Source organism: Myxocyprinus asiaticus, chromosome 21, assembly GCF_019703515.2.
Source record: "Myxocyprinus asiaticus isolate MX2 ecotype Aquarium Trade chromosome 21, UBuf_Myxa_2, whole genome shotgun sequence".
Taxonomy (NCBI): domain Eukaryota; kingdom Metazoa; phylum Chordata; class Actinopteri; order Cypriniformes; family Catostomidae; genus Myxocyprinus; species Myxocyprinus asiaticus.
Window position 1 is genome coordinate 35,955,057 of NC_059364.1, and position 16,485 is coordinate 35,971,541.

Consider the following 16,485-nt stretch of genomic DNA (forward strand, 5'->3'; position numbering starts at 1 on the left):
TGGATCTTTTTCTACAAATCATCAAAATATTTTGCAGAAGAAAGAAAGTCATATACATCTCAGATGGCATGAGGGTGAGTAGATTATCAGAGAATTTTAATTTTTGGGTGAACTATCCCTTTAAGTCTACCACTGGCCTACAGTCCACAGTGATCCATTTTGCAATTGAGTTAATCAATTTGTCCAAGGTAGAGCATCAGACGAATGCTTTTGTTGTCCCATTGTGCTTGCCTTCATGTTTAATTGGTTTTCAGCATCTCTAGCCAGAAACGTGAAATTTTTATGACGCTGTTTCAAGTTAAATGTAGTTTTAACCTTTAAAAACACATTGCGAGACCCCTGCAATTTGATCTGTCAAAGTCCCTTTAAAGACAAGTCAGTCTACTCAGCGGTTATCTTGGGAATGCTCCCATGCAGCTATTTTCTATGGATGCAAGCGACATAAAAGTACAGCTCCTATCTACTTGAATGGGGAAAGAATGAAATCTCCAAAACAGTTGATCAAGGTTAAGATCAAAGAACATATTTAAAATCAGCAGAAAAATCTGACAACAATGGTATCATAAATTGTGCTTTTATAAATGTATTTTTAGCTCAGATCATGCTAAAAAAAAACACTATTTTTCAGGATGGTCCAGCTAATGTGCATGCACGTTCTCAGGTTGACAGACATTCAATGTCAGTATTTAAAAGGTGATTGGCTTTTTACATGTAAGGCAGGACTTCCTTTTCTATATCATATTGGGTGTTCCAATTTCCCCTATTCACTGGGTGCTTCTCATTTCTAAAATTGTGCATCTTCATTTCCTTTCCTTGTTTCCTAGCTTCACACTCTCAGGAAACAAGGACAGGATGAGAGGAAAGGTAACAAGGACGGGGGAATCGAAGGAAGATGTTTTTGTAAAATGGAATGTAGGGATGGGCGGATCGATCCTAAAGTATCAGTGCTTTCGACACTGATGTTGTATCAAAAATATAAATCCTCACACAAAAATATATATTCTAAATGGGTTGTTTTTTTTAACGAGGGATATTATTATTTGGTTACCATGAACATGAACAATAATCATAAGCTTCAAAATGAAATAAAAAGGATTAGGCCATATTAGCAAATACTTGTGCAGGATGGGAACTATTTCTTCTTCCGCTCATCTTAACATGCATGCTGGAAGACACAAGCAGACAAAGCGCCTGCGCCGTCACAAGGCTCTTTCAAACAAGAGGGATCAGTGCCTTGTAGAGGTAAAGATAGAAAATCAGAGAAACAGCTTCTGGAGTAAATTCACACTAAAATAACAACATATCTAAAGGTGACATATCTTATGAGTTTGTGTTTAATTGTTGTTAATAAGTAATAAAAAAAAGTTAAACTTGGTTTTACTAAAGTGATATTGTAGTAACCATGTTTAGTTTTTTGTTTAGCTAGAAACCATGGTTTTACTACAGAAATATTGTAGTAGTAACAATGGTTAATTGTGTGGTCACTATGGTTTAACTAAATGCCATGGTTAAACTATAGTTACTGTAGTGAAACCATGGTTAATTTTTGTAAGGGTAAACAAAACAGTTTACAAAAAATTACAAATTATGACTAAAAATTATATTTTAAATTACACATTTTTTTCCCAAGAAACACAAAAAAAATAAAATAAATAAATAATAATTTAATAGAATTATTGGTATTGACGATATTGGACTTGAAATTATTGGTACTGGATCGAAAAGAAAATAAGTGGTATCGCCCATCCCTAATGGAATGTCCTGCTCACTCACGTGTCACTTCAAAGTGCAGTTTCTGCACAGCTGCAGTACCTCTGTGTGCTTGCCGTTATGTTATTGAAAGATTATTTATTAATATATTCATAATAAATCCAAATAATTCAAGATGCACTGTTGAAGTATGTGAACTAAACAGCCTTGGCCCCACCCAGCTCAGTTTGTTGTCTGTACAGCTGTGCATTGCCTGTCAAGCTAGAACCGTGCTTACTGCCCCCTGCTGACTTATATTCGAAAAAAAGTATAAGGAACTAAGAAATTCTAAAATTGAAAGACAAGGAAGAATACTAAGATGGGTGGAACATGACTTACAATTTAAACCAGCAAAGCTGGATCTGAGATTTAAACAATGGAGTTCACAAGGTATAACATCTTTCTGCTTGATCTCTACCGAGAGTGGACTAGAGAGATTCCAACAACTTTCCCAGAAATACAATTTAGATAAACAAGACTTTTTCAGATATCTTCAAGTTAGACATTACTTCAATAAGAATATAAAAGATGTGGAAGATACTGGATCCTCAATAGTACAGATATTTGTAGATACATATAAAAAGAAACTGAATAAGAAACTTGTATTAAGAATTTATTCCTGTTTAATGTCAACAAAAAACCACTCAACAACGCATGTTAAACAAAAATGGGAAAAGGAAGCCAATATAAGTATAACAGAAGAAGAATGGCTAACTATGTGTAAAAAACAGATGACTACAACAAATTTAGATTCATGGAGGGAATTTGCTTGGAAAAATACAATAAGGTTTTTCATAACCCCCCAAAGTAAAATATCTGCAAACTGGGAATCAAAAGGCTGGTGAATGCTGGAGGAAATGTGGAAATGTAATGGCCATTTTCACATCTTTTGGGACTGTAACATTGTTCATACTTATTGGCAGTATCTGAATAGAGAGATAAATGCAATAATGGGGTCGAATCTTGAGTGTAACTTTAAAACAATGTACTTGGGCATTTCTCCTTCAAAAATAACAAAGAAGGACATATACCTTTTTAATATACTACTAGCAACTAGTAAGAAGGCCATTACAAGGAAATGGCTCAAGGAAGATTTCCCCATCTGTATATGAATGGCAAGAAATTGTAAATGATCTGTACAATACCCTGACCTTTTCATTAAGACAACATACTAATAGAATTTCATCTTAAGAATTTATTTTTTTTCATGCCATGAATATATGAGGTAGAAAGCCAGAAAAAAGAACTATTGAACCATCTTTGACTTTTAACCCATGGACTGTGTCAGATGTGTAACCCTTAACATAACTTTGTACTGCAGAATTTGATCGAAATCTGAACACTCATGAATGTAATATAAGTTATACCCAGTGACCAGTATATGTTTGTGTGTATGTGTTGTTCTTTGGGATCTGTTCCCCTTTTTCTGTATTTATTTGGAAAAAAGGGGAAAAAAAATAAAGTAAAAATTAAATAAAAAAAGAGGTGGAACTTCAAGTTTTAATTGCCTCTCTGGTAGAGCAATTCCTTATTACAGTGGCACAATTAATTGCATTGATCTTTTAAATGCATAATTTTTTATATAATTAATCGCACTAAATTAATGCGTAAAATCGACAGCCTTAGTGATGACACAAACAAATTGCTGAATCTTTACTTATACTTCACAGTCTTTAAAAACTTAACTGGCCAAATAAAAAGTGCAATAAGATCAACATGATGCAGTTACTTACTTTTATGTTGGCTAAAAATAACTGTGAATAGATGGTAAATATCTGTTACATAGCCCTAAGTAGTTGCCAGAGTAAATGCAGCTGGTGAGTGTATTTATGCACAAGATGAACTTACCCTGACAGTTTCTAGGCGGATCTGGTACCCTGAAGAGTGACCCAGGGCCTCTGCTCGTTCCTGGGCCACTCGGGTCGCAACAGCAATGGCAGAGATTCGCCGTGGCTGAGTGCAAATAATGTTAGCCACGCTGCCCGGCCGCCCGGTCAGGAGAAAATTATCCAGGATAAACTGAGGAATCTGAGTGGTTTTACCGCACCTGTGGTTACATTAATGCCAACATGGGAAGACATAAGGTAAATCAATTCCAGTGTAAAAATGTGTTTGAAAATAAATGTGGCAGGTCCACAGTCTTACCCTGTCATTCCACTGATGACGAGAACCTGGTTCTTATCCAAACACTCCAATATGGCCTCTCTCTTGGGCCACACAGGCAGCTTCTGCCTCTGCTCCTGCATAGATGTATAACGCCTGGAGGACTGAGAGACAGAACACACTTAAAATAACAATTCACCCAAAAATGAATATTCTGAGAATTAAAGATCAAAATAAGCAATGTATTCTCCCCCTCATGACGATCAAAACCAATATGACTTTATTTCTTCCCCTGAAACACAAAAGGTGACATTTTAAAGAAAATCCTGGTCACTAATTTCCATATAATGAAAATCAATGAAGACAGGTGCTGTCAACCTCAAAAATGACAAAAAAGAACCAAAAAACTATCATAAAGGTGGTTCTTAATGGTGTTTGGTCAAGATAACAATGACATTTGATGTAACTGACATCAAACACCACATGACAAATGCCAAATCTAATTTGAAAGCTACAATGGAGGGCACACAAAGCTATTTCATGGCTTCTCTGGGCTCACAATATAGTGCAATATAAGTCATATAGAGTACAATATTTGTCATAAGGACTACATTTATGAAACTTCATTATGCTTTTATGTCATTTTGGGGCTTGGCACCACCAATCCCCATTTACTTCCATTATCTAGAAAAAGAGCAGCCAGGATATTCTTCAAAAATCCACTTTTGTTTTCCACAGAAAGTCATATAGGTTTGGAACAACATGAGTGCGAGTAAACAATGACAGAAAGAATTGTCATCTTTGGATGAACTATCTGAAACTGTCACAAGAATCCAAGCCAAAGAGGGCTGGGTAGGTGTTTGGGCCCACCGGCGGGGCTGCCGAGAATAAAAGAATTATCAAAATATGAATTGACCAACACAAAACAGGTATAATTTTAAATCTTAGAAGCTGTACTTTACAATGCATGTAGGCATTATGACCAAAACTGAACAAGTACTTTGAAATTTGCAGACAAATCAGAAGTGTTCCATTTTGATTATTTATTAATAATTTTGCACTGCACATATTATTGTAATCAGTAAAAACATCAAACTGATCAAATAGTCATGTGTCAGATGTTGTTGGAAAGCTCTCAAAGAGTAGAATACAACCAGCCTATTTGTTTTACTTACAGACAAAAAATATAGCAAGTAATAGCTAAATATATTTCTTTGACATACATGTTACATGTTAACAGGTGTTGCTTATATGCCGTGTTTTCGCTTGTAACTTCACAAAAAAATAAACAGAACAGAAAATCACATATCATTACTTAGAGGTGGCGATTATCTTTAAAATGAGCCCACACACAACGTAATTGGATGCATAGATCATTAGATAATCCAAACGAAGCACAATGTGCACACAGTAATGTGCTATCTGGCTAAAAACATGTTAGCTTTCCTCAATGATGGCTCAGATGACACAGAATGGAACTGAACAAGATCTTGTTATTCATGCCTGCATGCTTTGGAGAGAGAGTATACCTTTAGTCATTGTTGTATTTGCATGTGTAATTAGTTCTTATGAACAATTATTATGCTTTACTTGTTTGGAGAGGCTTTTGGACACTTGGAGATGTTTCTGGACACTAGGATAAATTATATTTTTAATGCTAGAACTTTGATTGCTTTGTCGTATCAGCACAAACTTTTACTCAGTTACATATGACAATATTATACATCCTGAGATATATAATGTCAAATCAGAAAAATAAGAAAAAAAATTTTTGGCTCGAGTTTTTTTGTGATTTTTCAGCGGTTTTTGTCGAGTTATTAGCCTTTAATTTTGGGCATGCAACTAAAACTGGAAATCTTTAAAAACATCCTCAGAGCTTTAAGGGTTAACAGGTGATAGGTGTGTTACCTGTTTCCTCTTGAACTCTCTGCAAAGTTTCTTGTTCTCTTGTTGTATTTGCTCAGTTTTGATCTCCATCTTCTTGACCATCCTCTTCCGCAAGTTAACATAGCTCTCGTTTTCCACTGGGATACATTCCTCTTCATCTTCAACATCACCCTCCTCTGGCTCATCATCAATATCCTCCCTTAAGAATGGTGCATCTAATTTAACACACACAAGTCATTACTTCTTCAAAACAGTCGACATCTGTCATGTGTAAAGTGTTATGGATGCACACTTGTATGAAGAGGGATAGTTCACCCAAAAATTAAAATTCTGTCATTTACTCACCCTCACATCATTCCAAACCTGTATGACTTTCTTTTTTTCATTTTACACAAAACTAGAAATTATACTTAAGAGCTTTGGCAGAGGGCAAGATTTTATGTAAATAATGATGTAATTTCAGTCTGTTCTAGGCTTCAGAAGACTTGGATTATACTGCACAAGTTATATGGACTATTTTATGGTGCTTTTCAGTCCTTTTGAGCTTTACACCATCTAGTCACTACATGCTTTTGTTGTATGTAAAAGAGCAGCATGAACATCCTTTTGTGTTTCACGGAAGAAAGTAATACGGTTTTGGTACGACATGAGGGTGAGTAAATGATCCTAGAATGTTCATTCATGGCAGAACTATCCCTTCAAGTATGGTTTCCAATCCCTCACCTTCCTTCTGTCTCACTCTGTAGTTTGTGGTCTCTGTGGTGTTGGTTGATCGATCTCTATCGATCTTGTTGTCTATGCTGTTCTTAGTGCTCTGGTTCCTTGCTGGAGTGACAGTGGGTGGAGTCAGCACAGGGGGTGGAGCACTGTACTTGTGATGAGTAGTTGACAGCAGCTCTCTGACAGGTCCATCCTCTTCCAGACAGGAAATGAGTGTGTAGACCACTGGCTCACCTTCCTGTGCAGCATTGAGCGACTGACCGAAGAGATACTCTGTCACACTGAGGCGACCCGCCCACAAGAGCGATTCATCTGTGGTACTGAAGGCCACAAGCGGAGGTTGAAAGGGATATAAACTGCCTGGTTGGAAACGGATCTCCAGCTGGTAAACAGGCGGATCTATGCTGCTAAACCCTGGTTGACTAGGCATACAAGATTCTCTGGAAGTGGCGTATTTAGTTTGTTTTGGTGTTTGGTGCTTGAATTTGCATCGGTTACCAAACTTACAACCTGCCCCCTTTAGGTAAAACTTACAAATCTGATTGGATCCCGATTGTTTGTGATTCACCAAGTCTGAAATTTTGCTCCGCCCTTCATCCAGCCATAGCAAATCAAGATTAATAGTCCAAACACGATCGCTGATGCGCTCACAAAAGCGTTCCCCATAGATTGCAGTCAAAGCGAAGGCCTCTTCCTGTCGCAAAGCTACACACTCCTCACGTGAAGGGAGGTCAGATGTCTGAGGGCTAAGGGAGCTGGAGCCAAAGCGTTCTGTGAACATCTGGGAAAGGAGGAGCTCTAAAGTCGACCCAACCTCACCATGCCCACTTCCTCCTCCAATTCCTGCCTCCAATGCTTGTCTACTGCGCTCACGATCAAACCCATACCTGCAAATATAAAAATAGGGCTGTCACTTGATAAACATTTTTAATCTAATTTATTACATGAGATGCCGATTAATCAAATTCATTGCAATTAATCGCATATCAATTTTGCTAAAAGGCCCCAAAATATAGATAATTTGTCTGTATGTAAAGGATCTGTCTGTGTCCTGCAAGACTGCTCCAAGGCACGACCACTAGAAATTACGGCCACTTAAAAAAAAAAAAAAAAAAAAGGTGAAATGCTGAAGTCATGCAACAGTTACAGGCTAAGTGTAATGTCACATTCGTTTTACTGTGTTTCTTGTGTTTACTCTGAGCCCCGCAGAAACTCTACACCTACCCCATTACCTAACCCTAACCACAAAGATTACATTTTTTTACATTTTGTAAAATTATTAAATATACTCTAAGTAATTTAGAAGTTCTATTAAATACAATCATACCACCATATCACTAGGTGGAGACAATGAGGTGAAACAGGATGAAAATGAAGAGGCGAAGAAGCTGTACCTCTGTGCAACTAGCAGGCTAATTTGCTAGCGGGATGCTAAGCTAATAGGCTAACTGGTTAGTTTGTGAACTAACTCACAATTTGGAATGCCAATTCCCAATGTGCTTTTAAGTCCTCATGGTCATGTAATGATTTGCCTCAGTCCGGGTGGCAGAGGACGAATCCCAGTCGCCTCCGCGTCTGAGATTGTCATCCCGCACATTCGCCCTTATCACGTGGCTTGTTGAGCACGTTGCCACGGAGACATACGGACTTCACGCCCCACCGAGAAAGAACCACATTATAGTGATCACAGGAGGTTACCCCATGTGACTCTAACCTCCCTAGCAACCAGGCCAATTTGGTTGCTTAGGAGACCTGGCTGGAGTCACTCAGCACGCCCTGGGATTCGAACTAGCGAACTCCAGGGGTGGTAGCCAGCGTCTTTACCACTGAGCTACCCAGGTCCCCCTACCCAAGGTAGTATGCCATTCCAAACTCAGCCACATACACTTGGCCTGTACAACTGGATCAGTGCTGAGTACCCCCTGCTGATGGAATTTAAGTGTGGCATAATTAATTGCGCTATTTTATTTAACACATTATTTTTATATATACTTAATCACACTGAATCAACACGTTAAATCGGCAGCCTTAATGAAAAATTAAACACTAAAAAAAAGTCACCCTTCAAGTGAAGTGTTTGTTCAAATCCCTAACTAAGTATGAGCAACAGCAATAGTGATTTTTGTCTTAGCAATCACCACTAATGACTACCTGCAAAGAGTTCCTAAAGCAAACAGGGAGATCACCGGCTCTGGCTTAGTGTGCTTCTCCTCAACTTGGTCCTTCATCCAGTCACAATCTTTGGCACATTCCACTCCATCATCGTTAGTTACCCAGAACTGACCTTCCTCACGATGGTCCAGCTCATCATACTCCTCCTCCTCGTCCTCTTCCTCCTCCCCTCCTTCATAATCAGAGCCACTACATGACAACATTACATTATTAAACCGTTACTGACCAAACAATACAAGCACTCAACAAGTGCTTTATAGAGTGCTACACTCTGGTTTCTGAAGGAAAAAATCCAGGAAATCCTGGAAAAATCTAAAAAAGTACTCCATAAAGAAATTTATATTAAGCAATCTTTCAAGACAGATCTACCATGAGTGCTAACTAATTAATAACAGGTGGAAAGAAAGCAGCTCAAGCTCACCTACAGGGTGTGTTATACTCCGGGTTCTGAAGTTCTCGCAGCAGTTCTTTCACCTGTAGTCTGTTCTCTGACGTCATCTGTATCTTCTGCAGGGGCAGGTGCACCTGCTCGGGTCTGAATCTGTCTCTCCTCTCCTCGTCCCCATGTTTTCTGGGCAGTCCCAGAGCTCTACCTCTGCCAGCACCTCTATGGCCCCTGCGAGCACTTCCTCCACCTCCTGAACCTCTAGATGCAGCAGGTTTGAAGGACCGGTTTGGTCCAAAATCCAAACTGAAATCATCTCCATCATCCCAGCCTCCACTGGCAGCTTTCCTACTGCCTCCATCTCCACCTCCTCCACGTCCTCTGGGTTTATTAAACCGTCCTCCACCCCGGTTGGGTTTACCCCGCCTCCTTCCACTCATTAGTTCAGCTCCTTTTTAATGTTTTTCCTTGCAATTGAAAAATACATTAATTTACAGATATATTTGTTGGTTCAGTTCCTTGAGCAAGTGTCTGTCCTGAAAAGCATCAGTTGCCAACCAGTTAACATAACAATTCCACGTAAATGTCCTGAGATCTAGAATTGCAATACATATTCACGCGTTGACCTTTTATTTGTAAGGACTGCGAGCACAAAACAAACCATTGAAGTGTATAAATATTGTAGCCACACATAAGTTACCATGTATAGCTGGTCCTCAATACAGTATGGGTCTCGATGTTGTGGGTATACTGAGTGAAAAAAATAAATGTTAAATGTTACCTGACAATGAAAGCCGACTCACAAATCATTCCGATCAACGAGCCGATATTTAAATGAAAATTAAGTCTCTATTCTTGTGAATTGCTGTGCGGTTACAGGAACTTCAAATCAATGTGGAAAAGCTGGCTGATACCTGTGGCAAGCGATACAGCTTAAACGGGTAACAGGCTAAGTTTTCCAAAATAAAAGTCGACTTTGCCCCAAAATAAAAGTTTCAACTCTTTTCAAGAATAGTTTTTTTGTTTATTTTTATGGTAATATTCATGGTATTGCAGAATTGTAAAGACTGTATGTTTATGCTTTGTGATCCAATGACAGAGAAAAGAAGAAAGTCGCAGTAAATAAATAAACGAATGAATAAATGAAAAATACACTGAATAAATAACATATTTTTTGAAAATTAAAAATGAAAACTGGTTCAAACTTAAAAACGAAATATTAGTTTCACTTGCACTTAACCAGCTTTCAAGTAAAAATTAAATTGCAAATATTAAATAATAATAATATTAATAATAATAAATAAATAATAATAATAACTAAATTCAACACATTCAAGAATAATTTCATGAAAGCCTGAAATAATAAAACGATCCTAACAGCTACAAAAGTGATGTTGTATACTGTATATGTTATGTGTGTGTGTGTGTGTGTGTGTGTGTACTGCATATATACACTACAGGTCAAAAGGTTAGGGTTGTTTACTCATTCTTTATTTATTTATTTATTTATTTTTTCTTCACATTTAGAATAATAGTAAAGTCATCAGAACTATGGAATAACATAAATGGAACTATGGGAATTATGTTGTGACTAAACAAAATCCAAAATAAATCAAAACTGTGCATCTTCAAAGTAGTCACCCTTTGCCTAGAATTTGCAGACATGTACTCTTGACATTTTCTCAACCAACTTCTTGAGGTATCACCCTGGGATGCTTTTTAAACAGTATTGAAGGAATTCCCATCTATGTTGGGCACTTATTGGCTGCTTTTCTTTATTATTTGGTCCAAGTCATCAATTTCAAAAACTTTTTTTTTTTTTAAATTACATTTTAGTTTTATAATGAAATAAATGAATATGGTGGCACAATTATATTTTTGACTACAAAACTAATTTCAAACATTTAAGCATACGCCTTGAGATCAAAAGATTTTTAAGATCATGAGAAACATTTCAGTTAAGTGACCCCAAACTTTTGAACGGCAATGTACTGTATATATTTAGTAGCTACTGTGATAAAGTCTAAGGCACATTAGATATTTCACAAAAACATTTGTCTTCAGATGGTTATTTTACATCTTCTACTTTAGTGTGACAATAAGACAGATCATTTTACATTTTCAAACATACCTTTTGCAAATGGAATAGAATAGAAGTAGAAAAAGAAGTCCTGCAACAGATGGTATGGCCCCCACAGAGTCCGGATCTCAACATCGAGTCAGTCGGTGATTACATGAAGAGACAGAAGCAACTGAGATACATAGAACTTTGTAAGCTGCTTGGAACAACCTTGAAAAACTGTGCGATGTGTAGGAGAATTGGTGCTGTTTTAAAGGCATAGGGTGGTCACACCAAATACTGATTTAAATTCTTTATGTTTACAACACCTTGTATGAATTTAATTGATAAATAAAAATTATTCGTGACATTATTTTAAAACATCCCCACTATAATTTTTTTTTTTTTTTACAACTGCCTAAAACTTTGGCACATTACGATATGTGTGTGTGTGTGTGTGTGTGTGTTTGTGTTTCAGTTAAAAGTTTTCTATCATACCCACATTCTTTGGAGATTCTGGTTATGAAAATCAAACTCTCTGTAGACATAGTAATATTTTATTTAAAAGGGGAGAGTCAACATTTATAATTACAACATTCTTTCATCAAATCGATGTATTTCTCCACTGAGGGAAAAAGAGATGACATTTGTGGACAGACGGGGGAGCTAGATGACCAGAAGTGACTGATTGTAGCTGACAGGCTGGCCTACCACCTAGACTTGTAGGATTTTGAGAAAGGCATTAGCAGCACTAAAGGTCAAAAGCAGTGTTTTAAATGCAATTCTTAAAGTAATGGATAGCCTGTGTAAACCTGAGCATAGGCACAAGATGAGACATTTTCCAAAAGTCAAATACAAATCCAGAGACTGTATTGTGCACACACATGTGTGGCAGACACAAGCAGTGTTTGCTGTAGTTTGTGAAATGTTATTTAGCAAATGTATCTTTCTCTGCATGTTGATGTCTGGCAAACCGAAAATGTTCGGTGTCTTGTGCCTGTATATGTATGTGCTTTTCCAAATTGTTTGATCAGACGGTTGTTTTCTTTTCTTCTCTGGTGGAGGGGTGTTAGGTGGGTAATATAGGTACTTCAATATGTTTGTCGGAGAATCATCAGATCACATTTGCATTTGAATCAAATTTAATTTGATCACATGTGTTTCTGACTACCTGTAGTTTGGTTTGAATGTGGTTGAGTTAAGTAGTGGAATTTTTTTGGGATTCCATTGTGAATTATGGACAATTGGTGACCACTCAACATTGAGGATGGCGGAGGCGGCGAGGGTGCGTCGAGAGAGGATGAGGTGGTCAGAAAAAATGACTTGAGGAAGTGCTGATTCTGGAACGGAAGTATTAGCTGATACGACGTCAGAAAAGAGTGTGGTATGTCCTAAGGCCTCCAAATTTACTCTGTACCGCATGTGGCAGTGTCTGCAGACATACTGAGGAATCAATGGAGGGGAGTGAGGTGACAGCTCTGAAGAGGTGAAGATGGAATATGAGAGGGTCCAAAACTTTCTCCTGAATATGACAGAGGATGTGTCAGAGAAAGTGGGTGGTGGTGCGTGCTGAGGGAGGGAAAATGAGGTAACAGAAGGGATATTGTCTATCTGTGTCTGTTCTTTAAAACCGGACTTATATAAGTACATACTGTATATATATATAAAAAAACTGCTTATATAACAAGAACAAGAAAAATTGGGATGGGAGACATTTTCTCATGCATTTAGACAAATAGTGTAGTTTATTTGATATTTGTAGGTCATTCTTTTTTATCTGTGCCTCTTTATTTCAAGTTATCTCTTTTGTTTTCATCCCTGGCAGATATCCTCCCTCTCTGCGTTCTTCTGTTTTTATACTGACTGTAACCTTTTGGCTTTCGTCACTTATATTTGGCCTCTTCCTGACACACAGACTTGAGCACTGGAGAAAGAAGACAAAGGGTGTACGCCACCATAATATGTAATTTCTCTGTGCAACGCAGTGAAAACAATTAGTGGATTCACACATTTATGACCACTGTATCTGGTTAAACTTTGGACCTAAGAGCAGAAACATGTTGTTGGAATATTTAGGCCTAACTACACAACAACAACAACAACAACAAACTCAAATGTATTGAATAAAACAGTTAAAGAAAGTGTTGTAAAAACATGATTACATAAATTTGTAAGTGGTAGATTAAGGGATTGTGAGGGAACCCAAAATAATTGAATAATTCTTTTTTTTTATTTTTATTTTTTTATGTATTTTTATTTTAAATTGGAATTAATCGATTCACTCAAATGAATCAGACTTCCCAACAGTATTTTACAAAAAGAATATTGTAAGAATGCGTTTGGGGGAAAAGTCCATTTCACGCTTTTAAGAGCCCTTCAAAAACAATCTTTCACGGGAAAAAGATGTACTACAATGTAATGAAATAATTAGCAGGGGTTAATGTGGACTTGCTAATCAGCCAATTCCTGACCACCTGGTTTTTCCACACTACACCGCTACTCATTGGAAAAAGTAGCTAGCTACTGGAAAATTACACTGTTTTGAAAACAGCTAAGCTACTGTGATGCTACAAATAATGTATGGCTATTCATGTACTTAGCAACGCTGCTATTAGTTAGTTACTCCCCAACACTGAATGACGATGAACTTAATAAATAATAAAAATGGTATTTGTGTCAGCTCTTCTGGTTTAGGTTCCAAGTGTGCTAAAGTGTCCCATTGTTCAAGTTCGTTTCAGAGGAGAAAGCTATCTGGACGAAGACATGGAAACTACGGGGGAGGAGGAGGACATATCTAATGCACCCCTAAAACATAGAAAGGAAATTAATTGTGACATCATTGCAGGCTGACATTAATTAAAAGCCCTATTTTCCATCTGTGCTTCACCCCTCACCGCCGTCATTATAAGTACCAATTAAATTACTGACGCCCCGCTTGTTTCGAACTGGAAAACTCTTAGTGGACACACTGCCTTTCATTTAGGATGAAGACATAGCCGCCCACACGCTGCCGGGTTTTCTAGGACACCAAGCACTCCAGGTCTGGGACAGGGTGTCCTTAACGGACACAGTGTGAGGATGGGGGATGATGCAATCCCACAATCCCTGTGAAACACAGCAGGGGGGATCCGGTCCAACATCAGACTTCTGCATTTACACCGTCAAGAGTTAAAGACCCCATTAACTGTGGACAGAGGGGGACCAAGGTCCTTCATCCTGATTAGCCATGGGGTCACACAGCTGAGATAATGTCGAAATATTTGTGACTAAAACACATTCTGTTGACAAAAAGAGTTTGAATTGTTTGCTTAAAATGGAGAGTGATAGAATGATGCATTTAGAACCCTGGCATATGAAAAACATTTGTGTTTAGAGTGTAGCTCAATGGTCAAAAAAGGACTACATGGGACACACAGTTTCGCCTAAAATTTAATCTGTAATGTGACAATGACTCATTTAATCTATCTATCTATCTATCTATCTATCTATCTATCTATCTATCTATCTATCTGTCTGTCTATCTATCTATCTATCTATCTGTCTGTCCGTCCGTCAGTCCGTCAGTCCGTCCGTCCGTCTGTCTGTCTGTCTGTCAATAACATGCATATCACTGTTGGTGCATTTTAATCATTTAACAATAAGATACAGACACAATCTATTGTAAATATTTGTATTAGCTTTCATTATATTGTCTATAATTTAAATACTGCAAAATAAATTAATAAATACATTTAAAAAAATTCTGAACTTGGTCAGTTATTTTCTTTAATTAACACTGTTTGAGTAACAGTTTGAATAGCAGCTTTCGGAAGCAACATTGCAGACATCTGCTATCCTAGAACGAATTTTTGCTATTTACATGTTGCTTGCAAAAAATTGTATTTGTTATATTTTACTTCATCTATCAGCAGCGGATAGCTGCCGAAGCTAACCAGACAAACCTTGACCCTCTGACATCCACAGGTCATATGAGTGACCTTTGACCTGGAAAATGCAACTAAGATATTCAGGGCTGTAGCTAGTGGGGTGAAAGGTGATAACAATTCTAGGGGCCCACAGGTCCAGAGGGGCCACACAACAAATTCTAAACTTTATTTTTTTAATAGGAAAGGGGCCCTGACCAATATACAGTCAGGGGGCCCAGAATACCTTGCTACAGCCCTGAAGACATTTCTGAAATTAAATTAAACCTTGACACCCTGACATCTGCAGTTCATATAAATTAATCTTGACCTGGAAAATGCAAAGAGGACATCTCCAAAATTAGTGTATGGTAACCATGGTGCATGCAATTTTGCTTTATCACAAAGTATTCTGGGGACCATCTACTATCTACAAAAAATCTGGTTGTTTTAGGATCATTCCCTTCTGTTTTTTTTTTTTTTCTTTTTCTTGCATCAAGCAAGTATTGGTCAGAGCATTGTTTGTGCATTGCATAAACTCATTTGCCATTTTAGCTTTTTAAAAATCGATATAACACATTTTAACAGACAGCTTTACCTGTTTAAGAGCTTGCACAAGAACTGTTAAAGTTTGCAGCAAATTTTTTTTTTTTATGCCACATTCATAGTCATTTGACAGTATGTGCTGAATGTTCATAGAACAGGGCGGATGTAAGGACAAGTGGAATGTGGTACAGCAGTCTATAAAAATCCATTATACAGAATTACAAATAAGCACAGGGATTTCAGGGTCTTGCTTATGCTTATTAGGATTGTCCCAACATTCTGGCAAACACAGCTTTTTCCCTGCCATCATGTGAAATGGTCCAATTAAACAAGATAGACAACTTAGCAAAAGCACCATCATGAGGAGAGGTTGTTGAGTTCACAAAATGAGGTATTTGCAGTCTGACAAGTCTGGTGAAATTCAGTTCTGAGGATTCTAAATGTTCCCTTTAGAGTATTGCATAGTTATTCTAGTAAAACAAAGCTATGATGAGATACTGTGTATGATGAATTTACAGTCAAGATGAATTGAGAAGAAACACTTTACAATAAGGTTTTATATGTTAACATTAGTTAATGCAATAGTTAATGAACAAACAATAAAAAATTTTTTTGTTTTATCACACATCTTAATTAATGCTACATTTTAAATGTAATATTGTTCGTTGTTAGTTCATAATGCATTGGCTAATGTTAATATATATAACTTTTAATGTTAAAAATGTTTCAGTATATGTAGAAATTAATATCAACCAAGATTAGTAAGTGTTATAAAAGTATTGTTCATGGTTTGCTCATGTTAAAGGGATCATTTACCCAAAAATGAAAGTTATGTCATAATTTACTCACCCTCATGTTGTTCCAAACCTGTATGACTTTAATTTGTCCATGGACACAAAAGGAGATGCTAGGCAGAATGTTTGAAAATGAAAGCCTCAGTTCCCATTTAATTAAAAAAATTA

At 37.2% G+C, this 16,485-nt stretch overlaps 1 protein-coding gene across 3 annotated transcripts in view; it reads right to left on the minus strand.

Annotated features, from left to right (window-relative positions):
- LOC127412166 (putative ATP-dependent RNA helicase DHX57) overlaps window positions 1-9,943 on the minus strand; it is a 33,605-nt gene extending 23,662 nt beyond the window's left edge. Inside the window, exons 1-7 of one of the 3 annotated variants that reach the window (XM_051648310.1) lie at window positions 9,798-9,943; window positions 9,053-9,483; window positions 8,611-8,820; window positions 6,463-7,346; window positions 5,761-5,954; window positions 3,895-4,016; window positions 3,598-3,796 (exon numbers count right to left, since the gene is read on the minus strand). In XM_051648310.1, the coding sequence (XP_051504270.1) occupies window positions 3,598-3,796; window positions 3,895-4,016; window positions 5,761-5,954; window positions 6,463-7,346; window positions 8,611-8,820; window positions 9,053-9,456 (2,013 nt within the window). In that variant the 5' untranslated portion in view covers window positions 9,457-9,483; window positions 9,798-9,943. Of the gene's footprint in view, window positions 1-3,597; window positions 3,797-3,894; window positions 4,017-5,760; window positions 5,955-6,462; window positions 7,347-8,610; window positions 8,821-9,052; window positions 9,484-9,716 lie in introns of those variants that run through there. The other 2 variants (XM_051648311.1, XM_051648312.1) reach the window with 2 other exon arrangements.
- Between the last annotated feature and the right edge of the window lie 6,542 nt (window positions 9,944-16,485).